At 43.7% G+C, this 25,267-nt stretch overlaps 1 protein-coding gene across 4 annotated transcripts in view; it reads right to left on the bottom strand.

Annotated features, from left to right (window-relative positions):
• ARIH2 (ariadne RBR E3 ubiquitin protein ligase 2) overlaps positions 1-25,267 on the bottom strand; it is a 50,917-nt gene that overhangs the window by 1,249 nt on the left and 24,401 nt on the right. For all 4 annotated transcript variants that reach the window (XM_047773788.1, XM_047773771.1, XM_047773781.1 and 1 more), the window contains 11 exons: positions 17,262-17,329; positions 14,530-14,593; positions 12,385-12,535; positions 10,509-10,630; positions 8,251-8,360; positions 5,753-5,870; positions 4,720-4,770; positions 4,608-4,629; positions 2,652-2,803; positions 1,675-1,818; positions 708-776 (listed from right to left, as the gene is read on the bottom strand). In XM_047773788.1, coding sequence (XP_047629744.1) covers positions 708-776; positions 1,675-1,818; positions 2,652-2,803; positions 4,608-4,629; positions 4,720-4,770; positions 5,753-5,870; positions 8,251-8,360; positions 10,509-10,630; positions 12,385-12,535; positions 14,530-14,593; positions 17,262-17,329 — 1,071 coding nt within the window. The remainder of the gene's footprint in view (positions 1-707; positions 777-1,674; positions 1,819-2,651; positions 2,804-4,607; positions 4,630-4,719; positions 4,771-5,752; positions 5,871-8,250; positions 8,361-10,508; positions 10,631-12,384; positions 12,536-14,529; positions 14,594-17,261; positions 17,330-25,267) is intronic.

Below are 25,267 nucleotides of genomic sequence, written 5' to 3'. Positions count from 1 at the left end.
TTCGCAATGTCTTATTTATGATAGTGAAAAACAGAAACAATAAATGCCCCAAATGATGGTACAACCATATAATGGAACACTTATGCAACTATTAAAACATGGCATTTTCCACCCTGATAAATAACAAGGGCTGTACCACCAAATTACCATTACAATAAAATGTTATATATCTATGAAAACTTGATTACAGAAATAATATTAATTTTAAAAGACTGGAAAATGCAAACAGTAGTCATTTCTTTCTGGTGAGATGATGGATAATGTAAATGTTTTTTCCACATTTTTCAACATCTAACTAATTAATGCGAATTACCTTATGATTGGGGAGAAACAACCTACATCTAAGACGAAGACTTTAACAAAGACGTAAAAAAAAGCCCACTATATTTAGGAACATGCATTCTGGACTGTCTTCCCCGAGCATGAACACTGGCTCCCAAGAGGCCACAGACACTTTTAGCCAATCACCCTAAAAATATAGTTGTTCCCCAGCTTCATTATATCTGCCTTGCTATTACACAAAAGGTTAGAACCTGAGATTTATTTTGTAAATGCCTAAAGGAGAAACCAAATTTTCAATTGCCAGTTTTGTTTTGATTTTTCTCTCCTAATAACCAAGGGCCAGTCCCTGCTCTCCTGTAAAGTATGGGTTGAGAAGGGCACCTCTGAAGCTAAGAGGACAGAGTAGAGGGATGGCTTTGCCTCACCAGCTTCTTCCTGGGTCCAGACTCCATGTAGTATGCATATGGGTACGTGTACTGCAGGGTGTATCGACACTGCAATAGAGAGAAGAGAAAGGATCTGTGTCTATGACTGTAACCTACATGGATCTGATGGCTTTTACAGTTCTTACCCCACCATGCAAATTAGTCTCGCTCTATGGGTATGGGCCTGAAAGAAATGAGGCCAAGGCAAATAAAAGATAAACTGGGGGGGGCAATATGGCAAAAACTGAAACAGAAATGGTCACAGAACACCCATAGTTCCTTTTTCACACTGTGATTTATTACCAGCAGCTGCCTCAATGGCCCTTTCTTCTTGAGTCGGACATCAGAGTCCACACATCTATCTCAATACTTGTCCAAAGATAAACTCTTTTTTTTTTTTTTGTCTTTTTGCTATTTCTTTGGGCCGCTTCCACGGCATATGGAGGTTCCCAGGCTAGGGGTCGAATCAAAGCTGTAGCCACCGGCCTACGCCAGAGCCACAGCAATGCAGGATCGGAGCCGCGTCTGCAACCTACACCACAGCTCACGGCAACACCGGATCCTTAACCCACTGAGCAAGGGCAGGGACCGAACCCGCAACCTCATGGTTCCTAGTCGGATTCGTTAACCACTGCGCCACAACAGGAACTCCCGAAGATAAACTCTTATTTTCCTTTGAGTGATGCATGGATGGGACAAAAGAAGAAAAGGGCTCTAATTTTCCCTGTAGTTGTTTCCCAGCAGGCAGAGGCACTGGAATACTCTTCCTGAAATCCCCAGTACATCCACAGAGGACTGGGTCCTCGGTGGGCACAGCCCAGAAAAATGTGGACCCGTAAGCAGGAGCAAGCAGGGTCGCACTAGGTGCTGAGCCCCATGCTCCCTACAATGCCTCCCACCCTCTGAGGTCTGGCCCTGACACGGCTAGACACCGAACCAGGGACTGGAAGAGCGAGGGGGTACAGACCTTGGCCAAGAGCTTGGCAGCGTTCTGTAGATACTGCCAGTCAATCCATGTCCCCAGATTATTCATGACCCTCTCCTGAATCTTCTCATGAATCCGCTGGTATGTCTGTGCCTCCAGCTGCAAACTCTTGTTGTGGTTTTCCCACTACAGGGTACAGAGGAGGAAGAAAGCTGCAGGAGTCCTGGGAAGGTGCAGAGGTCCACAAGGAGTTCAGAATGGCCACAGCCTCACCTAGCTTATGGGGGCTCTGTGTCCTTGGGAGTACAGGAGGCGGACTTCTTCAGTCCACATTACTAAGCCCATCCAGAGTAGATGTCTGCCTGCAAGATCACTCTGCCGCCTCTGGGGCAACAGGGCTCCAGCCCTGAGGACTAAGCAAAGCTAGGTACCTACAGGTGTCTTGTGCTTAGAAACCAAACGTACCATGTTCCATGGGTTTATGAAGGGTCTCCCTGGGAGAAACTGGCCTCTGAATCTATTAAGGTGGCATTGGATGGGGGGTTTAAGGGCAAGATAGGGGTAGGGGAGGGAGGTGTACAAACTTCTATGTATAAAATAAATAAGCTACGAGGGTATACTGTACAGCACAGGAAGTATAACCAATATTTTATAATAACTAGAAGTGTGGAGTATAACCTTTAAAAAATGTGAATCATTCTGTTGTACACCTGAAAATCATGTAATATTATAAATCAATTATAACTCAATTAGAAACAAACAAACATGACACTAAATGGAAAAGACAATCCATCAATCATTCAAACAAGGTCAGAACATCATTCCTTGTCAGCTGTAGCTACCCTGTGGATCCTGAAAGCCACGTCTAAGGAGGTACCACTCAGGCCACTGCAGGAGCTCCATTCCCTGACTTCTGTGTGCACATGCTGGCTGTGGCTACCAGTCACTGGGAGTTTCACCCAGCAGGCCCAATGGAAGAAGCCCACCCTTGAGGAGCAGGTGCAGGAGAGGGCGCCTACCCTCTCAAAGTAGAACAAGTACTTCTTGAGGGCCTCCCTGGCCTGGGCTTGCTGGCTCTGATTGACAATGTCTGGGTTCTCCTTGTACCGACTGCACTCATAGTACTCGCTGCCATGGGTCTTCCAATCTCCTAGACACATCCAGCAGAAGTCTGAACAGAACAGAGAAAGAAGCATTTACACAAGAGACTAGCCCACATTTCTCCCAAGTCACAGGCAAAGTGGGAGGACATACAGATCCTGCTGGGAGAGGGTCACCTGACCAGAACTCCTCAAGGGAGTCATCTCTGTGACATCCCACTGTCCCTGTGGCCCATCCTTGCATTCTCAACAGCCTATGGATTGTCTCAGTTTCATGAACACATATGATGCAACACAGGCAGATGATAACTGTACAAGACCACCAGTCTGCTGTGTCAATGCCTCTGTGAGAAGCAGAAACTCGCCCAACTGAGACCCACCTGGCCACTCGGAACACACATTTGCCCTCCTGACTACCTCCCACTCTCAACACTTGTCCTAGAAAGATTTTGTATATGAAGCTGGGGATAATGGCTTTTTACCTTTTTTTTTTTTTTAAAATACATTTTAATAAAACCCACAGCTACCCAATAGTTCATACTTAGAATCATGATTCTGTTTCCACACTGAGGAAGTGAAGAGGGAAAAATAAGGATCCCCTATGAATGTTTTACAGCCAATGTTCTTTCTCTGCCAGAGACCCAGACAGTGGCAGGCCCCGTTTCCCAGGATTCGCTCCCATAAGCTGGCTTACTGACTTCCAAAAGGGGCTTTTGTAAAATGTGGGGAAATTAAAGCCAAACTTAGAGACCTAGAGTTCATTCATCTTCTCCTAGGGGCCTTCACTGAACAGTGGCAATAGTGCTTTCTCCTTAGCTAGGTTGTGTTTGGTACTGTTTTAAATACTATTGCATCGCATAGAGTTGCCTGTACAGGTGATGTAAAACTATACAGTAATGCAAAGGATGGTAATTAACTCTGATGGTAAGGGATGGGGAGACAATGACTGACAATGGACGCACTGATGGGGACTGATAGGGACTTCTTCAATATTAGGAATGTGGTGGGTACTGGAGTATTTACTTTGTTTCTCTTTAAATTGTACATATTTCTTAGGCACTGTTCTAAGTGGATGACACATGTTCCTCTCATTCAAACACAAACAGAGGAGACAGGGTGTGATATCACTGAGGAAATGGGCCACTACCCTTGGCCTGTGTTCATTCTACAGAGTCACTGTTCCTGTCTAAAACCTGCCATGTCTACTTTGATTACAGTGGGCTCCTGGGAAAACACAGGAATATCATTAGATGGGCTCTTACAAAAAGAGGGCCTCCTGGTCAGCCTCTAAGCAGCTGTGCAGGAAACCTATCTGGACATTATTTTCTACTTGAAGGAATTTTATTTCTTCACTTGATTTTGTAGGAGGAAAAGAAAACCAAAAGGTTCTACATAACCTACACCTGATAGAGGAAGGAAGCCTGAAAGGCCAAATCAAAAACCCCTCTGAAACCTTTATAAAACCTCAAAGGAAAATTTACTACCTCTGTTAAAACAATGTGCAGCTAGCTCTGAAAGGTAACTGTAAGGCAGCACAGATAGGTCCCTAGCTACTTACCTGTCTTAGCAAAAATAAACAGAACACACTAAAACCTTCTTCTTGGATGACTGAGGATTCATAAGGGTCTAAGAGTCACTTCAAACTTGACTTCTGACTACTTGTGTCAGTGAGATGGTAGTGGGATTATAAGCGGACTAAAAATAATAAATCAGTAAGTCAAGAGCTTCTTTACACTGTTACCATGACTCTAAGCAACTGACGCTGCCCTTTGTTTATCACTTTACCACAAAAGCACTCACTAAAGAAGCAATGGAGACCCATGCACAAGAAACAGACTGTGCCACTGGGCCTTGCGCACCAAGCCCAGGACTCACCATGTTTACACTTGGAGCATTGCTGTCAGAGGGAAACAGAAGAGAACATGTTAAGGGCACGCTGACCAAAGGCTCCATGTCACATAAGCAAAGGGTACAGGCTTCTGCTCACCATGTGATTGCAGCCTCCGTTCTTCTCAATGCAGATGTTGCACTTGGGACACTGAGGAGACAGAAGGGCGCCATTAGGCTCACGCACCATCAGGCCGGTTCTAAGACAAATTACACAAAGCTCCTGGCACCCGTGCCCAGTAGCTCATCGTGCGAGCACTTCTGGGGAGGAGCATCTCACTTAAATGTGGCAGGTCGCTGAGGCTGGAACAGCAATTCAAGGAAATGAGGTCAGCATGTTTGGCTCTGAAACACTCCAAGCACCAGCTGAGCCCCACTAAGTCTTCCACCATCTGTCCCTGCCAGGAGGCTGCTCAGATTAAGCACAAGCTGAGTCAGTAGAAAGCTTGCCTGCTTGGGAGGAATGCCAAAGCACCATAAGAGCTGCCACAGTGGACTAAGTCCTGGTCAGCTCACTTGAACTTCTGCTTCCAGAGGGGGCAAGGAAATATCTCTAAAGCTCACTTGCTCTGAGAGACGCCAGCAACCCCAGGCAGCAATGCAGAGACCAGTCTAAAGCTGTGCTCTTCCACTGCCACCAAAAGGACTATGTCTAATAATGTCATGGTCACAAGTGTCCTCGTAACTCAGCAGGTAACTAACACAGGGTACAGCCTTGGGTGCTGAGTCATGCAGGGCTCAAGGGGCTGAAGGCCATGCCTTCCTATAAGAAGTTTCCAGAATGAGAACTGGGCAGCCTGCACTTTCATTAGTCTTGCTATTTATTAGATATGACTACCAACCACCCTCCTCCCAGGGCTTTTAAAGCTTTGGAGGCATTCAATAAAAGCTAGTTTTCTTCTATTTAGTTCTCCTAAGGGTAAAATTTTTCCAAGCATTTCAGCATTTTATTAAAATAAATGTACCCAGTGTATACTATGATAAATTGCTGCAAACTCTGGGCCAGGGTCTGCAGCTTCCAGCAGGGGCCCTGAGGCTGTGGGTGTTCTGCTCTCAGATGGCAAATTGCCCAGGCAAGGCCCTGGCCAGCACTAATGAGGGCAGATCCAAGACAGGTAAAATACAGTCCTTACATCTTTAGTGTGAGCACTAATGTAGTTGGCTGTTTCAGAGTCGTCTGCACACTTCGTAAGCCATTTCCGGATTGTGGCGCAGTCTGTGGGGGCGTGATACATCTGACGACACTTGAAACTTAAAATCAGAAAAGAAGAACATTCAAATAATCATTAGGTCAGGTCCTATGTTTTAAATTTTCCTTCTGTCCAAGCCAACAGATCCTAAATTAGAGCTTTTCAAAGAGATAAAGTCATCTATCAAGGGCTTTGAGATTTTTACCTACCCAGGATTATACTGAAGTACTGTGTGAACTTCTCTGGATAAACCCCAAAGAAATATTTGTTTTAAATATCTTGTGTGGTGTCAACTCTTTTGACAGGATGTCAAATTCAGAACTCCGCCTCCCAAAGGGCATGGGAAGGTGCTCTGAAAACAGTATCTCAACTCAGGCCTAAGGCAGGACGAGGAAGGATCCATTTCTGGGAGCCTTAGCTTCCCATCGGCCACCTCTCTGCCAGATGTGCACAAAAGAGGCACAAATGCCAGCACTCACGCAATCTGTAGGGGGCATGATACATCTGACAATGCTCAGGACCTAAAATCAGCAAAGAAAAACATTTTAATATTCATCAGGCCAGGCTCCCCCCGCCTTTTTTTTGTCTTTTCTAGGGCCACACCCACAGCATATGGAGGTTCCCACGCTAGGGGTCCAATGGGAGCTATAGCCACAGCCATAGCCACTCGGGATCCGAGCCACGTCTGCAACCTACACCACAGCTCAGAGTAGCGCCGGTTCCTTAACCCACTGAGCAAGGCCAGGGATTGAACCCGCAACCTCATGGTTCCTGGTTGGATTCACTAACCACTAGGACATGACAGGAACTCCTCCCATATTTTTTATTTCCCTTTTGTCCAAGCCAAAACAACTTTACGATAAAGGCTCTCAGAAAGATAGCCTACCTAACACACGTGCCAAGGAAAGAAGTTCACAACATGGGACACAAAGGATAGAGAGCAACTACATTAGTGGGTCTTTTTTTTTTTTAATTTATTTTTTAGGGCCGCACCTGCAGCATATGGAGGTTCCCAGGCTAGGGGTCAAATTGGAGCTAAAGCTGCCGGCCTACACCACAGCCACAGCAACGATACGAGCCGAATCTTTGACCTACACCACAGCTCACGGCAACACTGGATCCTTAACCCACTGAGCAAGGCTAGGGATCAAACCTGAGTCCTCACGGATGCCAGTCAGATTCATTTCCTCTAAGCCATGATGGTAACTCCACATTAGTGGTTCTTAACCTTTGGAAAGTTACAGACTCCCTCAACAATGTCTTGAAAGGCAGGCACATATGCACATACATTTTTTCCACATACTTTCTCTGAAGCCCCACCATGAATTTTCCAAGGACGTGCAGAGGACAGACCTGGACCTCAATTATGGCTCTGCCATTACCTTGTATCTCAATTTCCTCACCTATAACATCAAGGTAACAAGAGCACCAATCATAATCAGTTGTTGTGATAATGAAAACATCAGGATAGAGCATTTCCCTTGGTAAGCCTTCAGTATACTTTAGCTATTCCCATCATGTTCACTGAATATAGTAAACCCCAAGTAGATGTGAATCACATTTATTTATTTATTTATTTATTTATTTATTTATTTATTTATTTGCCTTTTCTAGGGCCGCTTCCCGTGGCATATGGAGGTTCCCAGGCTGGGGGTCTAATTGGAGCTGTAGCCGTCGGCCTACACCAGAGCCACAGCAACGCTGGATCCTTAACCCACTGAGCAAGGCCAGGGATCGAACCTGCAACCTCATGGTTCCTAGTCGGATTCGTTAACCACTGTGCTAGGACAGGAACTCCTATTTTCTGCTTTTTAGGGCCACACCCTCGGCATGTGGAGGTTCCCAGGCTAGAGGTTGAACTGGAGCTATAGCTGCCAGCCTAAACCACAGCCACAGCAATGACAGATACGAGCCAAATCCGCTACCTACACCACAGCTCACAGCAACACTGGATCCTTAACCCATTGAACAAGGCCAGGAATCTAACCCATAACCTCATGGTTCCTAGTTGGATTTGTTTCCTCTGCACCACGATGGGAACTCTGTAAATCACATTTATGAATTACAGCATTATAAAATTCGTGGAAAGGCCACAAGAGAGAAAGATTAAAATGTTGATGGTTGTAGCTTTCAAATACAGTAATATGTGAATTATCTGTGCAATAGATACACACCGACACAGATACAATCTCTGGGCCATGGGTCTTAGTAGCATAAGCCATAGCACATTCTCTAAGAATCTGGGCCCTTTCCTTATCTCCGGACTTGTGCATTACCTGGAACATGAGATTATAGGTAAAAATCCCGCCCATGTGGAGCACAGCTGCTCTTCTGGCTCAAAGACCCTGGCTCTCCCACCCCCGCCCTCACAAGAGCAATTGTAGCAGTGTTTTGGAGAAGGCACAAGCCCAGGGCTGCTCAGCACCCACACTCACTCTTACCAGAAGACCTCGTTGCACCGATTGCACTGTACTCGGCGAGCTCTGGGCTCCTGTACCCGGATAACCATGGGGCAGTCTGCACCAGGGCAGAGCTGGAGCTGGTAGTGACTCTGTGAATACATAAAGGGGGGAGGAATGAGGATATTCCCTAATTCGTGCCTCTAAATCAGACCTTCCTGAGTACTCAATTGCCGTCTATTCTTTCAGCTGATGACTTACACCAAGATGGATATCATGGGAGTTCCCGTCATGGCTCAATGGAAATGAATATGACTAGTATCCATGAGGACAGGTTCGATCCACGGCCTCTTTCAGTGGGTTAAGGATCCAGAGTTGCCATGAGCTGTGGTGTAGGTGGAAGACGTGGCTCTGGTGTTGCTGTGGCTATGGTGTAGGCCAGCAGCTATCGCTCTGATTTGACCCTTAGCCTGGGAAACTCCACATGCCGCTGAGTGCGCCCTAAAAAAAAAGACCAAAAAAAAAAAAAAGATGGGAGTTTCCGTCGTGGCGCAATGGTTAACGAATCCGACTAGGAACCATGAGGTTGCGGGTTCAGTCCCTGGCCTTGCTCAGTGGGTTAAGGATCTGGCGTTGCTGTGAACTGTGGTGTAGGTTGCAGACACGGCTCGGATCCCGAGTTGCTGTGGCTCTGGTGTAGGCTGGCGGCTACAGCTCCGATTCGACCCCTAGCCTGGGAACCTCCATATGCCGCGGGAGTGGCCCAAGAAATAGCAAAAAGACAAAAATATATATATATTCTGCAAAGACCTATATGGGAAAGGAATCTGGAAAAGAATGACTATTTGTATATGTATAGCCAAATCACTTGGCTATACCCCTGAAACTAATACAACATTGTAAATCAAGTGTACTCTAATATGAAATAAAGATTTAAAAAAAAAAAAAAAAAAAGATGGACGTCATGAGGACCAGACATTAGACAGATATTAAAAATGACCTTTCAGGAGTTCCCACTGTGGCGCAACAGGATTGGCAGTGTCTTCTGAGCGCTGAGACACAGGTTCAATCCCCAGCCTAGCACAGTGGGTTAAGGATCTAGCTTGCTGCAGCTGCAGCTTAGGTCACAGCTGCAGCTCGGATCAGATCCCTGGCCTGGGAACTCCACATACAGGGCAGCCAAAAAAGAGAGAAAGAAAAAAAATGACCTTTCACTGTTTAACTTAAACTAAGAAGCAACTCATTAGAATGATTTAAGAATAGATTACAAAATGGAATACAGAATTGTATATCTGAGATGACAGTGCATAGGGGGAAAAAAAAAGGAAGTGCAGAGGGACCAGAGCTGGAAAGGAACATAGCCCAATCAGCTGTGCCTAGGAATCGGAGGGGTTCAATGACCCTCGGGTATATACCAAAAGCACAAGTAACAAGGCATTATGTTTATCCTGCAACATGTGTAGGAGAGGACCAAGGCTGTCAATCAGTCCAAAAGCTTAGGCATAAAAGACAAAGATTAGGAGTTCCTGTCATGGCTCAGTGGTTAACAAATCTGACTAGGAACCATGAGGTTGCAGGTTCGATCCCTGGCCTTGCTCAGTGGGTTAAGGATCCGGCGTTGCCGTGAGCTGTGGTATGGGTCGCAGATGTGGCTCGGATCCCGCGTTGCTGTGGCTCTGGCGTAGGCCGGTGGCTACGGCTCCAATCAGACCCTTAACCTGGGAACCTCCGTGTGCCGCAGGAGCAGCTCAAGAAAAGGCAAAAAAAAAAAAAAGACAAAGATTACAATTATGCTAGATGGGACCAGCAAGTTGAACAAGTAGCACAAAAGAGGGAAACAACTCCAAAACTGACCATGCTGAAAACCTGAACAACTTTTCAAATTGCTCAAGAGGCCAACACTCCGTCCTTGTGCTGAACGACACTGTGACCTGAACAGGAAAGCAACTCCCGTAATATGCCTGATTTGTGATCATCTCCTGACTGACAATAGCTTGTCTAAGTAACTATGTATAAGGTGAGGATGCCTGACAACTCTATAAGAGAAAACCTTGGTTTTCAATAATGGATTGAAAGATTCATTGTAAGAAAGCAACAGACCTGGGATTCACACAACTATCTGTCTGACTCTAGGGCCAATGTTCTTCACTACTACTCTAGAGGTTTTCAAACTTTTTTAGTCATGGGGCTCTTTCTTCAAACAAAAGCATCTAATCGCAATGTAGTCTACAAAGTAACTGGTTAGCATCTGATGGGAAGTAGGCCCAGAAGACAGAGGGCACAATGGGGGCTGGGCATACCTCCACATAGTCCCTGAAGAGGTAGCGCCTGTATTTGTCTCTCAGTTCCTCATTGGGCAGCAATGGAAACACAAAGTCCTCTGGTGTTCGGAGCGGGCAGTCCTGAGCCATGCAAGAGACACCTGTTGAACAAAGACAATCTGATGGACAACTATATTGCAGAAGACACAACAGTAATATATTTGTTCACTGACTTCAATTAACAAATTCAGATGCTACATAGGGAACACCTGAGGCAACAAAATGTGTTCAAAGATGAGAGAAAATATATTTGCACAATGATACAACTAAAATATCATCACAAATTAAATAGTATATATCACAAATAGCACCAATAAAAAACAAAACCATTTAAAAAAATCCTAAAGGTTCTTTTTTTTTTTTCCCTTTTTTGGCCACACCCATATCACATGGAAGTTTCCGGCCAAGGGATTGAATCAGAGCCACATCTGCGACCTACACCACAGCTGTGGCAACACTAGACCCTTAGCTCACTGTGTCAAGCCAGAGATCAAACCTGTAACACGACAGTAACAAGCCGGATCATTAATCCACTGTGTCACAGCAGGAACCCCTTTATAGTTTTCCTGAATAACAATTTAGTTTTGTGATGTTTAATATTATTCACTACCAACACAATGAGATTTTGCAAATACAATAAACACTAATTTAGTTTCAATATCATCAAATCAGTTTAACAAACATTCCTTTAACTGATCATCAAATTTTATTTGTACTTATATTACCCAATGAGCAGCAAACTCTCTAGGTATTTCTTTCTTTTTTTTTGTCTTTTTTTTAGCTATTTCTTGGGCCGCTCCCGCGGCATATGGAGGTTCCCAGGCTAGGGGTTGAATCGGAGCTGTAGCCACCGGCCTACGCCAGAGCCACAGCAACGCGGGATCCGAGCCGCGTCTGCAACCTACACCACAGCTCACGGCAACGCCGGATCGTTAACCCACTGAGCAAGGGCAGGGACCGAACCCGCAACCTCATGGTTCTTAGTCGGATTCGTTAACCACTGTGCCACGACGGGAACTCCTCTCTAGGTATTTCTGAGTTATGGCTGCCACTTTGAGAAGATAGGGTAGGCAGCTTAAAGGACAGTTCACCCAAAAGGCAAGAAAAGGCAGCCTTGCGCTAACACCAACATTTACATACATGCCCAAACATTAGCCTCAGCTTTCTCATTTTGCTCAGGACTAGAATAAACATTACCATTTTTCAGACCAATGCGTTTGGAAACCAATGGTTCTTTTTTTTTTTTGGCTATTTCTTGGGCCGCTCCCGCGGCATATGGAGGTTCCCAGGCTAGGGGTCCAATCGGAGCTGCAGCCACCGGCCTACGCCAGAGCCACAGCAACTCGGGATCTGAGCCGCGTCTACAACCTACACCACAGCTCACGGCAACGCCAGATTGTTAACCCACTGAGCAAGGGCAGGGACCGAACCCGCAACCTCATTGGAAACCAATGGTTCTGACAATAAAAACTTCAATTAGGCTCACAAGAAAACACTCCAGGAGTTCCTGTCGTGGCGCAGCAGTTAACAAATCCAACTAGGAACCATGAGGTTGTGGGTTCAATCCCTGGCCTTGCTCAGTGGGTTAAGGATCCGGCATTGCTGTGAGCTGTGGTGTAGGTCGCAGACACAGCTCGGATCCCAAGTTGCTGTGGCTCTGGTGTAGGCCAGTGGCTACACCTCCAATTAGATCCCTAGCCTGGGAACCTTCATATGCCGCAGGAGCGGCCCTAGAAAAGGTAAAAAGACAAAAAAAAAAAAAAGGAAACACTCCAGTTGACCTGAATACCTGAAAGGGCAGAGTTGAAGCTAAACACTTCATGCCAGCCTTTCATAAATACTATGGCAGACTCACCCACACCCACACCGTCCTTGACAAGTACTGAGCAGTGCTGCTCCCAGCAGCTTCGGCAAAACTGGTGCTGACAGGCCAGAGAGAGTAGATTTTCCTTCCGCACAAACTGCATACACACTGCACAGTGGTGAGGGGGATGGGATGTGGGAACCTGGAGAAAGGCAGAGTGATAATGAGCCATGAGGGGCAATTCGGACTCCAAAACCAGTGCAACTGCAACGTGTGGACTCGGCAAATTCCAAGAGTTCTAAGCAGAAAGTATATAATCAGGAAGGATTCCCATAGGAGGTGGTAGCTGAACTGGGCTTGAGGGACCACTAAGATTTAGAGAGGCAGAAAGAAGATGAAAATGAGAACTTACAGTAGTTTATAACATCAGGCTGAAAGCACCAGGATTTCAGAACTGCCAAGGTCCTTAGAGGTCACTCAGTCCTACTTCCTTTAGAGGCTACTGGGTTTCTTTTGAAAAGTGCCCCTATTCAGCACAGCACAAAGTTGCCCCTCAACAAGTAATACGGTTACACAAGTTATTAGAGGCTGAGTGCCAAAGACAGTGGTTTTCCCATATCAACATCCCCCCAAACACACACTATTACAGTTTTTACCAAGTTACAACTCATCCTAATACACCAAAGAGATGTTTCATACAGTCAGTTTAGAGGAATGAGGAAGGCTTCTTCTAAGAAGCTCTTCTAGGATGTGGGCAAATAAATGTGGAACTTAAACTCCAGAATAAATGTAGAGCTTAAACTCTGTACTATGTTACAAAAATGGGCAAAGACAACCTGGGGACTGTGACCAAGACTACAAACCAATGAAAAAAATACACCTTACACGTTTATATTAGGTTCTTGTTTTTCATTGAGAATACAAAAACAACTTGAGGGAAAAGACTGTATTCCCATGTTTGTCCAGTACGCTGCTGAAAATTTCCTACTAAGAGACTGCAGAAGTTATATGGTGAGCTGAGCCCCAATTCTCCCTCCTGAAAGTGCTTTTAACATAGCCCTTGCTCATTCGACAAATGTTTACTGAACTCCCAGATACAGAGGAAATTGCTATACATTGTAAGATATGATTCCTAAACTTAAAAAAACACTTACAGTCTGATAGGGGAGCTGAAAAAACAGGAATGAATTACTACAACATAAATGTAAAGGTTTAAAAATACAAGTATAGGAATTTGGAGGAAAGTGATTCCTGGAGACAGGCTTTGTGAAATATGGCTTGGATTTTGGGCTTTTAAAGGTGAGTTCCTGTCGTAGCTCACTGGAAATGAATCTGACTAGTATCCATGAGGACGCAGGTTCAGTCCCTGGCCTCGCTCAGTGGATTAAGGATCTGGTATTGCCGTAATCTGTGATGTGGGTTGCAGACTCCGCTCGGATCTAACATTGCTGTGGCTGTGGTGTAGGCCGGCAGCTATGGCTCCAATTTGACCCCTAGCCTGGGAACCTCCATGTGCCGTGGGTGCGGCCCTAAAAAGACGAAAAAAGAAAACAAACAAACAAAAAACTAATGTGATTTAGATCCCCACAAGCAAAGATAGTGGCAGGGTCTGGACATTTAAGGTCAGGGAAGGCACAAGCATTGTCAAAGACTCATACATTGAGCACGGGAACACCAAGAGCACAGCAGGAACGGAGCACAGGCCATGTCTAAGTGCAAGAATCCTTAGGTGAGGCTGGAGAGGTTCCAGAAGAGGCAATTTTTTTTACCTTCGAGGAAAATTTCCAAACTATAATGGACATAGAGGACTTAGGCCTATATTGGAACAAATATCTTTTTTTGTTTTTTTTTTGTCTTTTTGCTATTTCTTGGGCCGCTCCTGCGGCATATGGAGGTTCCCAGGCCGGGGCTGTAGCCACCAGCCTACACCACAGCCACAGCAACGCGGGATCCGAGCCGCGTCTGCAACCTACACCACAGCTCACGGCAACGCCAGATCGTTAACCCACTGAGCAAGGGCAGGGACCGAACCCTCAACCTCATGGTTCCTAGTCAGATTCGTTAACCACTGCGCCACGACAGGAACTCCTGGAACAAATATCTTGAGCATGTTGCAGTATAAACAAAGCAAGATGGTTCTCAATAACAAGAGCCATGTACATCAGGAGAAGCCTTATTCAAGTAGGAGACACTCACATGTTTCAATGGATTGGGCTGAACTCGAGCCTCAACAAGGAGCTGAGCAGAATTAGACTTGTATCTACAAAACAACAAGCAGAAATAAAGGGAATCAGAAACTGGAGACAAATATTTTTACCTGTGAACAAAAACAGGATAGATCAGCATGTGTTGTAGTCACACTGAAGCGTCTCTGTCTTTTGATTAGCTTCTCACATAACCAAACTTCTTTTACTTTACTACACTTCTTTCTCTCTCTTTTTTTTTTTGTCTTTTTAGGGCCGCACCCTTAGCATATGGAGGTTCCTAGGCTAGTGGTCAAATTGAAATTGTAGCTGCCAGCCTACACTATGGCTCACAGTAACACCAGATCCTTAACCCAGTGAGGGAGGCCAGGGACTGAACCTGCGTCCTCATGGATACTAGTCAGATTCGTTTCCAATGAGCCCCGACGGGAAATCCCACTAATAGACTTCTTTCTTTTTCAATTTTTTTAGCTCTCAATTGGTATAAGAATAATAACACTGTTTTAAAGGCATTGAACTACAAGAAAAATACTTAAGAAGAACTGTATCTGCTTTCTGGAATTATAGGCAAGTATCTCTATGTTTTCAGACTAGGAAAGGATATCTTTTTTTTTTTTTTCTGGCCACCCCTGCAGCACATGGAAATTTCTGGGTCAGGGATTGAATATGAACTGGATCTGCAACCTATGCCACAGCTGCAGCAACACTAGATCCTTAACCCACTGTGCTGGATCAGAGATGGAACCAGCAACTCTACAGAGATGAGCCACATCATTAACCCACTGCTCCACAGTGGGAACTCCTGGAAGGATATGTTAAGTCACAGAAAATGCAAAGCGTAAGGAAAAACTCTGACAAATCATGTTACATTTAAGAACTTCATTTCAGAAGACAAAATAAAGTTTAAAGGTCAGAGGGCTTCCTGTTTGGGTGGACAATTAGAGTATTTGCTTTATTTATCTTTAAAACCTACATACTTCACACGCATATGAGTACACACCCACACACAAATTTGGGGGGAAAAATTTCATAGTGAAAATTTAATTCCTTTCTGGAATGAGGTATGGCATACATTTAAAAATAAAAAGTTACCATGTAGCAATAAAAGTGCCAACACAAAGTCCACTACCAAGATACCAAGAATCTGAGCAGGAAAGAACTACATTATCTCCTCCAACATTTTTTGTTTGTTTGTTTTTTAGGGCCACATCCACAGCATATGGAGGTTCCCAGGCTAGGGGTCGAATCGGAGCTACAGTTGCCGGCCTACACCACAGCCACAGCAACGCAGGATCTGAGCCATGTCTGAGACCTACGCCACAGTTCATGGCAACACTGGATTCTTATCCCACTGTGTGAGGCCAGGGATTGAACCCGAGTCCTCATAGATACTAGTCGGGTTTGTTTCTGATGCACCACTATGGGAACTCCACCTCCTCCAACTTATTCCTAGTTCTTGCACTAGTAATACTATCTTTAGCCCATCCAAATCATCTCCATTCCCATGTCAGGCTAGAGAGTCTGGACAGTGCTAAATCCCCAATTCTGAAATCTACGTGGTTTCAGAGTTTTGGGTAGCAGTAACGGTAGTGCAGGCAGGGAAATTCATGTGGAAGTCTATCTCAATGTGTTCAGCTCTTAAGTATAGAGAGGAGCAAGAGGGCAGATATATTTGCTCCTTCCTCATCCAGCATTTTTTTAAAAAAAATTTTTTTATTAAAGTACAGTTGATTAACAATGTTCTGTCAATTATTTATTTACTTATTTTCATGGCCGAACTCTCAGCATATGGAAGTTCCCAGTGGAGGGACTGAATCTGGGCCACAGGTGAGGCAACGCTGGATCCTTTAACCCATTGTGCTGGGCCAGGGATCGAACCTGCACCTCCACAAAAGACCCAAGCTGCTGCAGTCAGATTCTTATCCCACTGTGCTACAGTGGGAACTTCAGAGGCATTTTTGATTTAAGGTCTTCTAGTAGATAGAACTAAGAGATCCTGTCAAACCTCTTATAATTCACAAAACAGTCTCTTCACAACAGAGTTATCTAGCCCCAACTGTCAATAGTGCTGAGGATGAGAAAACCTGAGCTAGACAGAAGCACCTGCCTCTGAGAGTGGGGCGCAGGGAATCTCCCTGGAGGATGCAGAAGAGGAAGAACCCTTCCTCCTGTCAATTTCCAGGCCATCTGAGACTCCAAGGGCTTGGGTTCTAGAAGGGGGTGGTAAACTGGCTGACCATTTCATTGATGGTAAGATGCAGTACACCATGATGCACTCCTCCCTCGTTGTGTCCAAAATAAATAACTGAAAATAGTGGCAAGTGTTATCTAGAAGGGCATTAATTAAAAATCTGAACTAGCTTCATTGTGCAACAACAGAGGTTTGGAAAGTACTGAACATCTATATGATAAAATACTACACCAACATTAAAACTGGGATAGAAAGAATACGCTGAAAACATGGGGAAATGTTCACCATATATAGAGAAAAAAGGCTACATAACATGATCCCAGTGTTTTGTTTTGGGTTTTTTGGGTTTTTTTTTTTTTTTAGGTTGTTTTACTGAAATATAGTTAATTTAGAAGGCTATGGATCCAGTGTTGTAAAAATATAATCTGCACATTGTAAGGATATTCTCCAAAACATAAACAACAATAACCACTCGGTGGGTAGGCAAAGAGGAGCTATGGGCTGTGCCATCTCTCCTCCCCCAAACACCTTACCTGTCCAGTATCTCTGTGACTTGCCAGTGGAAATTAACTAATATAAGTTTAGCAACTGAATGTGATACCTAGAAAAAAGGAAAAAAAGAAATCAAATTATAACTATAGTTTCTTTCAAAGTGCTCCACATTTTGAGAAATGCATACATTCATGTGTATTGCAGGCTTAGGCTTAATTTTCAAATCCTTCCCCTTGTTTCATCTTTTAAGTTCAGACTCTTAAAAAATCTTATTGAGGAGCTCCTGTTGTGGCCCAGAAAAAATGAATCTGACTAATATCCATGAGGATGTGGGTTTAATCTCTGGCCTTATTCATGGTTTAAAGATCCAGTGTTGAATCCGACTAGGAACCATGAGGTTTCGGGTTTGGTCCCTGCCCTTGCTCAGTGGGTTAACGATCCGGCGTTGCCGCGAGCTGTGGTGTAGGTTGCAGACACGGCTCGGATCCCGCGTTGCTGTGGCTCTGGCGTAGGCCGGTGTCTACAGCTCCGATTGGACCCCTAGCCTGGGAACCTCCATATGCCGCGGGAGCGGCCCAAGAAATAGCAACAACAACAACAACAAAAAAAAAAAGAAAAAAAGATCCAGTGTTGCTGTGAGCTGTTGTGTAGGTCACAGATGCGGCTCAGATCCGACGTTGCTGTGGCTGTGGTGTAGGTCAGCAGCTGTAGCTCTGATTTGACCCCTAGCCTGGGAACTTCCACATGCCATGAGTGCAGCCTTAAAGAGCAAAAAAAAAAAATTAAAATCTTATTGATTTCTCTCTCTCCACGCCTCCCTTTTTTTTTTAGCTGCACCCATGGCATGTGGAAGTTCCCAGGCCAGGGATCAAATCCATGCTGCAGTTGTAACCTGAGCCACAGCTGCAGCAAGGCCATGTCTTTAACCTGCTGCACCACAAGGGAACTTCCTGATTTACTGGACCTCTTGGTTTTTCTCTCTTTGTTTTCATTAATGGCCCTTCAAAGAAATTAGTCTGATTTGAAACTTAAGCAAAATCATCCTATCTACAGTAAATAACAACCCACATTCAATTTAAGCAAAAGAACTTTAGGTTCCCTAATGTGATTCATGTTTCCTCAAGCACACATGGAGGCCACACATGGAAAGTGAACCTCTAGTTAGGCCTGTTAGTTGCAAAACCTCTCTTGGCTTGGACATTTTGTATTAATTCAGCAAAACAAAACAATAAAAAAATACCCCTGTTTAAAACCTCTAGATTCCCAGCAATTAATGAACCCTAATTGCAAGAATGATTTAAAAGTGTGTGGACAGAGTTCCTTGGTGATCTAGTGGTCAGGACTCAGTGCTTTCACCACTGTGGCCCAGGTTCAATCCCTGGTCTGCGAACTGAGATCCCACATTAAGCTGCTGGAAACCGTAGCCAAAAAAAAAGTGCATGGGCAGCCTTTCTGACCCCTACATTCTCTCTCTCTTTTTTTAAGGACCGCACTGGTGGCATATGGAGGTTCCCAGGCTAGGGTTCCAATCAGAGCTGTAGCCGCCAGCCTACACCTCAGCCACATGGCAACACTGGATCCTTAACCCACTGAGCGAGGTCAGGACTTGAACCTGCGTCCTCATGGATGCTAGTCCTGTTTGTTAATCACTGAGCCATGACGGGAACTCCAAGAACAAATAATTTAAAGAGAGGATGCATCTAGCACTTTATAAAACTAACAGTGGAGTTTTGTGCAGCTATTCTTTCAGTGCCAAGAACCACAAATATATCAATTATATCCAAGATTGTAGGCACATGCATCAGCTGTATGCCCCTCCCACCAGCCTTCTGCAGGAGCTGCCACAATCCTCACATCACAGATGAGTGTGTGAGAATTGCCCATGTTATGTCCATTGTATATCACTGAAGATCAGGACTCTTTCCTGCAATAATCCATTATGAGTCTATTAAATCAATAGATCACAACTGGAGAAAGTCTTCCACTCTTCTTATGGGTTCAAATGTGGAGGAAAAACTTTTAGCAGAAGAACCAAGATGAACTTTTTGCTTGACTGTTTTGATCAAGAAACTAACAACTGGATGGAGTTCCCATCGTGGCTCATTGGTTAATGAATCTGACCAGGAACCATGAGGTTGCAGGTTCAATCCCTGGCCTTGCTCAGTGGTTAAGGATCTGACGTGCCGTGAGCTGTGGTGTAGGTCGCAGACGCAGCTCAGATCCCTTGTTGCTGTGGCTCTGGCGTAGGCCGGTGGCTACAGCTCCAATTCAACCCCTAGGCTGGGAACGTCCATATGCCGCGGGAGCAGCCCTAGAAAAGGCAAAAAGACAAAAAAGAAAAGAAAAGAAAAGAAACTAACAACTGGAGTTCCCACAGTGGCTCAGTGGCAACAAACCCAACTAATATTCATGAGGACTCGGTTCGATCCCTGGCCCTACTCACTGGGTTAAGGATCCAGTGTTGCTGTGACCTGTGGTGTAGGTTGCAGGTATGGCTCAGATCTGGCATTACTGTGGCTGTGGCTTAGGCTGGCAGCCATAGCTGGGATTCAACCCCTAACAAACTGTTAGTAGTTAGAATTTTGTTTGTTTTGTCTTTTTAGGGTTGTACCTGTGGCATGTGAAAGTTTCCAGGCTAGGGGTCCAACTGGAACTGCAGCTACCGGCCTACACCACAGCCCCAGCAACGCCAGGTCTGTGACCTACACCACAGCTCATAGCAACACCGGATCCTTAACCCACTGAGTGGGGCCAGAGATCAAACCTACAACCTCATAGATACCAGTAGTTTGTTACCACTGAGCCACAAGGGGAACTCCCAGAATTACTTATTATCAAGAATATATTGGAGTTCTCACTGTGGAGCAGCAGAAATAAATCCAACTAGGAATGATGAGGTTGCAGGTTTGATCCCTGGCCTTGCTCAGTGGGTTAAGGATCTGGCGTTGCCATGAGCTGTGGTGTAGGTTGCAGACGCGGCTTGGATCTGCCATTACTTTGGCATAGGCCAGCAGCTATAGCTCTGATTAGACCCCTAATCTGGGAACCTCCATATGCTGCAGATGGGGCCCTAAAAAGCAAAAAAAAAAAGAAAGAAAAAATCATGAAGGACTTATAAAAAGGGAAAAGGGTTCAGGGTAATAACCACTGAAAAGCCAAAAAGACTAATTAATCACTTAAGAAGGAACACATATGACCATATCATGTTCAAGACAAATCTGTGATTCTATTATATCAACATGTAATAAGATTAAAAGTTGTTTTGTTTTGTTTTTTTGGCCACACCTACAGCATTTGGAAGTTCCCCAGACAAGGACTGAATGGGGCCACATGAGTGACAGTGCCTAATCCTTGACTGCTAGGCCATCCATAAGTCTTATTTATTTATGAATCCTTTTTCTATTTCTGAAAACACTAAATGAGGAAAAGACTAGAAAGTAAGAACTCGGAAGTTTTTGTCCAAAAATTTGGAGTTCCAAGATAACTACTGATTAATCTGAGCCTCTCCTCACAGAGACACAACCAGAGTCCACCATTCCTTCCATGTCAGGAGTCAAAGAGGGTCCCTCTGAATGGGAGTAAGTCACTATTTACAGCATGCCTGGGAATATTACCCTGACTAAACTACAAACCTTTAGCTGGTGGAATCTGTCACTTTAGACATTCACAAGACTAAGAGTCAAGAATAGTTATGGGAGTTCCCGTCGTGGCGCAGTGGTTAACGAATCCGACTAGGAACCATGAGGTTGCGGGTTCGGTCCCTGCCCTTGCTCAGTGGATTAACGATCCGGTGTTGCTGTGAGCTTGGTGTAAGTTGCAGACGCGGCTCGGATCCCGCGTTGCTGTGGCTGTGGTGTAGGCCAGTGGCTACAGCTCCGACTGGACCCCTAGCCTGGGCACCTCCACATGCCGCAAGAGCGGCCCAAGAAATAGCAAAAAGACCAAAAAAAAAAAAAGAATAGTTATGATGAGTAGTTCCCGCTGTGACACAATGGGATTGGTGGCATCTTGGGAGCACTGGGACACATCCCCAGCCCAGCATGATGGGTTAAGGAAGGATCCGGCATTGCCACAGCTGCAGCTTAGGTTGCAAGTGTGGCTTGGAGCTGATCCCTAGCCTGGGAGCTCCATATGCCATGGGGCGGCCAAAAATGGGGAAAAAAAAAAAAAAAAGAATAGTTATGATGAGTTCAAAGACTCTCAAAAAAACAAAAATAAGATGTCTTCCTATCCTCCCAAATATTGAACTACATTTTAAAGCTATTCTCAAGAATAATTTTTAATAATATATATAATACTTTAAAAACTTTAGTGAGTATAACTGCCAATGTGAATTTAATTTGGTTAACAGTTTCACAAAATGTTGATTTTAATTGCTGAATTTCAATCGTTTCGGAACTGCTGAAAATGGATATACCAGGCAATATAAACTCTTCTGTTGCCAAATTCAACACACACTCCTCATGCTTTATCTTGCTGGTAGAATTTAACACTTAAATTCCCTCTGCCTTAACACTCCTCTTAGTCTCTGTGATGAAATCTATCTCTCTTTTTTTTTGCTGTGCCCTCAGCATTTGGAAGTTTGCCCTGAGCTGCTGCAGTGTCAATGCCACATCCTTAACCTGCAAGGTTCCACAAGGAAACTCCCTGTGATGAGTCTCTTGAAGCACCTGTTCAGGTACTCTAAATGTGCTTGTCCTCCTGAATGCCCATCTTGTCACTGGAGACATCACACTCCTACACCTGCCACAGCCTTTTCCTCTATATCTCACTCTTCCTTGCCACTTCACTCTCTACCATCACCATCATTCTACTGTCCAATCCTAGCCCTGTCTCTCCTAAGCACTTCCATTAGAAGGGCTTCACTATCCCTGGACAAAGGAAAGGCATCTTATACTGATGACTGGACCCACCCCCCCAACTTCATAACCCTCAGGATGAGTTTCCTGAAGCCAATTACATTAACAAACTATTCTTAGAACATTTACATGTTGCCAGGATCAGTTCTCAACCTGTTTAAAACCCATCATTGCTCTCCAGTAACGACAAGACAAGCCTTAAGCATTAGTGGAAGAGTCATTAGGACCCACTGCAGAACCACTGCCCTGAGGAGTCTAGCAATAGTCTGCCAACAACCCCATGAGATTCCCCAACTGTTCTCTGCCAAGCATACCCTTTTCTCATACAGCAAATACCTGAAAATTAAAGAACATACTTCTATAGAACCTGTGTGTCAAATAAATCACAAGCAAAATTAGAAAATATCTTGAAATGAATGATAATGAAAATACCACATAATGAAAGTTGCAAAATACAACTAATATAATGCCAAAAGGGAAATTTACAACTGTAAATATTTATACTAGAAAAGAAAGGTCCAAAAATCAATGACACCTTAAGAAACTAGAAAAAGATGACAAAATAACTCAAAATAAAAAAAAGAGAAAATAAAATCCATGGCTCAGATCTGGCATTGTTGTAGCTGTGGTGTAGGCCGGTGGCTACAGCTCCACTACAGCTGTGGTGTCAGCTGCAGACGTGGCTTGGATCTTGCATTGCTGTGGCTGTGGCACAGGCCGGCAGCTGTAAACTCTGATTGGACCCCTAGCCTGGGAACCTCCATGTGCTGTACATGCGGCCATAAAAAACAAAAACAAAAACAAAATTCACTAAATTAACAAAATAAAGGTGGGAAAAACCCAAATGATTATTTCAGTAGATGTAAGAAAAACTCATTTAACAAATTTCAATAATCATTCAAGATAAAAATACTTAGCAAATTAGTAAGAAAAATATGTATTTCTATATAGCAGGAAAAAATGAAAATACATTTTACTTAACCCAATGTACCTAAAATATTATTTCAACATGTAACCCACAAAAAATTACTAATAATCTTTATTTTATATCTTTTTCCTATCTAAGTCTTTATATAGTCCATTATATTTCAGAATTATACCACTTACCAATTTAAACTGGCCACATTTCAAATGCCTAATGGCTACATGTGATGATAGCTACCATACCAGACAAGACAGCTATTCATTGAACACATCAATCAAAATTAATCTAAATCAAAGCAGGGCATTTTTGATATATTAACAGTTGATCCTAAATTTTATAAGACTGTAAAGGATCCAGACTATCCAAAGCAATTTTGAAAAAGCACAGTTGGAAGACTTATACAATTTGACTCTAAGACTTACTACAAAGTTACAGTAATCAAGACAGTAGAGTACTGGCTTAAGGACAGACATATCTAAATTAATGGAACAGAATAGGGTTCAGAAATAAAAGCATACACTTATGGTGAATTTTCCACAAAGATGCCAAGGCGATTCAATGGATGCTAGGGGTAGTCTATTCAACAAATGGTTCCCGAATACTAAACATCATTCTACAAAACAAAACACAGAATGTAGATGCGTAGTTCATGTTACACAAAAATCAACTCAAAATAGTTCACAGATTTAAATGAAAGTGAAAACTGTAAAACTTCTAAAAGAAAAGACAAGAAAATCTTTGCAACCTTGGTTTTAGGTAAAGATTTCTTAGATATGACATTGAAAGCATAACCCTTAAAAGAAAAAAATCTGATAAACTGGACTTCATCAAAATTAAACTTTAATTCTTCACAAGACATTATTAAGAAAATGTTGTGGTTGCCAAGGAGGAGGGGGAGGGAGTGGGATGGACTGGGAATCTGGGGTTAATAGATGGAAACTATGGCATTTGGAATGGATAAGCAATGAGATCCTGCTGTATAGCACTGGGAACTATATCTAGTCACTTATGATGAAGCATGATGGAGGATAATATGAGAAAAATAATGTATATAGGTATGTGTAACTGGGTCACCTTGCTGTACAGTAGAAAGTTGACAGAACATTGTAAACCAGCTATAATGAAAAAAATAAAAATTATTGGAGTTCCCATCATAGTGCAGTGGAAACAAATCCGACTAGGAAACAAGAGGCTGCAGGTTCGATCCCTGGTCTCGATCAGTGGGTTAAGGATCCGGTGTTGCCGTGAGCTGTGGCGTAGGTCGCAGACATGGCTTGGAGCTGGCATTGCTATGGCTGTGGCATAGGCCAGCAGCAACAGCTCCGATTGGACCCCTAGCCTGGGAACCTCCATATGTCACGGGTGTGGCCCTAAAAAAGGCAATTAATTAATTACTTAAATTAAAAAATAAAAATCATTAAAAAAAAGAAAATGGAAGAGACAGGCCACGAAATGGAGAAAATAACTGTAAATCATATATCTGATAAAGAACTTAATTCAGAACATATAAAGAATACATACAGCTCACTAAAAAAATAGACAAACATCCCCAATTTTTAAAAAATGGGCAAAAGGTTTAAATAGACACTTTACCCAAAAAAAAGTATGAACAGCAAATACACACAAGAAAAGATCCTCAATATTATCAGTCATTAGGGAAATGCAAATTAAAACTACAAGATACTACATCATATTCATTAAAATGATTATAATCCATGGAGTTCCCGTCATGGCACAGCAGAAACAAATCTGACTAGGAACCATGAGGTTTTGGGTTCAATCCCTGGCCTCGCTCAGTGGGTTAAGGATCCAGCATTGCCGTGAGCTGTGGTGTAGGCCACAGATGCGGCTTGGATCTGGCATGGCTGTGGCTGTGACTGTAGCTGGCAGCTGTAGCTCCGATTAGATCCCTAGCCTGGGAACCTCCATATGACACGGGTGTGGCCCTATAAAGCAAAAAAACAAAAAACAATAAAATTATTATAATCCAGAAGACTGACAATACTAAATGCTAGTCAGCATGTGGAGAAATGGAATACTTATATAATGTCAGTAGGAATGTAAAATAACACTGTCACCTCAGAAAACAGTCTGGCAGTTTCTTAAAATAAACATATACTTATCATATAACCTAGTTACGCCACTTCTAGCTAGCTATCCAAGAGAAATGAAAACATGTCCACATAAAACCCTGGATCTGAACAACCATAGCAGCATATTTCATAACAGCCAAAAACTGGTATCAGCCCATATATTCATTGAC

This window comes from Phacochoerus africanus, chromosome 1, assembly GCF_016906955.1.
Source record: "Phacochoerus africanus isolate WHEZ1 chromosome 1, ROS_Pafr_v1, whole genome shotgun sequence".
NCBI classification, from domain to species: Eukaryota; Metazoa; Chordata; class Mammalia; order Artiodactyla; family Suidae; genus Phacochoerus; species Phacochoerus africanus.
This window is presented reverse-complemented; position numbering and strand designations above follow the sequence as displayed.